The 1,719-nt window shown below is 56.1% G+C and overlaps 1 protein-coding gene across 1 annotated transcript; it reads left to right on the top strand.

The window, feature by feature from the left end:
* The first annotated feature begins 684 nt into the window (after positions 1-684).
* Positions 685-1,719, top strand: LOC120692183 (putative glycine-rich cell wall structural protein 1). The gene has a single exon (XM_039975425.1). It carries the CDS (start codon positions 802-804, stop codon positions 1,453-1,455), a length of 654 nt encoding a protein of 217 aa, XP_039831359.1. The 5' UTR covers positions 685-801; the 3' UTR covers positions 1,456-1,719.

The raw sequence follows: 1,719 nt of genomic DNA, 5'->3' as shown, positions 1-1,719 counted from the left end.
TGAAAGGTTCGTGCATACAAGATCGATGCAAAATATTGTTGACGAAGCATGCAGTACGCCTGTCTTTCGAAACCACGTGTACTACTCCCGGCCCCATTGTTTGATTTTATTTGTCTCCTTCCTCGCGATCGCCGGCACCACCGTAGTACCCTAGCTAACTTCATTACTTTTGCGTGCTGGCATTGCACTGCATGCATCATTGCTTGGTACTAGCTAGACTAGTGGTAGTAGAGGTCAAGAAGAAGTGGGTCACGCAGCGCACAGACCACGGACGACGATGATGCATGATCGATGCCCAACCCGACGACGTACGTAAACTGCTGGCTCGTAGCTAGCTAGCTAGCGTTCTTTTCATCAACTAATTAATAACGACGACACTACTAGTACTGTTCTCCTAATAATTGCAGCTAGTTATCCCCCTGACTGATCGATCTAGCTCCTAATATAATAGATACACAACTTCTTGTAAATACTAGCTACAGTATGATCGATCGATCCACCGGCCGAGTCGCGACGATCGATCGTCCCATCGAGACGAGATCGACGATCCATCCACCTACCTATCTACCTAATGACTCATTCATCATTTCCCTTTAATTATAATATACAATTATCAATTAATTAATCTTTACTAGCTTCCTCCACAGCCCGGCCGGCCAGCCTATAAATAGCTAGCACCCCCGATGCAAGCTCCGATCCACAGCCACACCACGCACAGAGAGACGCAGCAGCAGCAGGGCACTACGACTCGTACTAGCTAGCTAGCTAGCTACTCGTAGCAGCTGCTAGCTGCAGGTAACCATGGCGAAGAAGAAAACCGCCGTGGTCGCCACGCTCCTGGCCCTGAACCTCCTCTTCTTCGCCTTCGCCAACGCCTGCGGCTGCCAGTGCGGCGCCTGCCCTAGTCCAGGCGGCGGCGGAAGGGGAGGAGGAGGAGGCAGTGGGGGTGGTGGATCTGGCGGCGGGGGAGGCAGCGGTGGTGGTGGCGGCGGCAGCGGAGGCGGGGGAGGCAGCGGTGGAGGCGGCAGCGGCAGCGGCGGAGGAGGAGGAGGCAGTGGGGGTGGTGGATCTGGCGGCGGGGGAGGCAGCGGTGGTGGTGGCGGCGGCAGCGGAAGCGGGGGAGGCAGCGGCGGCGGCGGCGGAGGGAGCAGCGGCGGAGGAGGAGGAGGCACAGGCGGCGGCGGAGGAGGACGCAGTCGGTGCCCCATCGACGCCCTCAAGCTGGGCGTGTGCGCCAACGTGCTGAGCGGGCTGATCAACGTGACCCTGGGGACGCCGCCGCGGACACCGTGCTGCACGCTGATCCAGGGGCTGGCGGACCTGGAGGCGGCGGTGTGCCTGTGCACGGCGCTGCGAGCCAACGTGCTGGGCATCACCCTCAACCTGCCCATCAACCTCAGCCTCCTCGTCAACTACTGCGGGAGGCGCGTCCCCCCGGGCTTCCAGTGCGCCTGATGCATGCCTTGCCCGGCCGCCTGCAGCTGCAGATCCATCGACGTTCAAGCCTAGCTAGCTAGCTCATCATACTCCTAATATATACATACATGCATGCATATATGTGCATGTGTGTTCAATAACTCAGCAAGCTATCTCATCTCATCTATCTATAGTAGCTAATGTAATTTGTGCGTTAATGAGAGTGTACTTTATTATCCATCTTTGATTTGTGTGTCAACAATATGACAACCATATCTATTTTGGTTGCTCTGAATTATTAAT

The sequence above is a fragment of the Panicum virgatum genome, chromosome 9N (assembly GCF_016808335.1).
Source record: "Panicum virgatum strain AP13 chromosome 9N, P.virgatum_v5, whole genome shotgun sequence".
In the NCBI taxonomy this organism is placed as follows: Eukaryota; Viridiplantae; Streptophyta; class Magnoliopsida; order Poales; family Poaceae; genus Panicum; species Panicum virgatum.
Note: the sequence above shows the minus strand (reverse complement) of the source record. Positions and strands in the feature narration are given on the sequence as shown.

Coding starts and splice junctions, on each gene's coding strand:
- LOC120692183 (XM_039975425.1), top strand. CDS start 802: ATGGCGAAGAAGAAAACCGCCGTGGTCGCCACGCTCCTGGCCCTGAAC.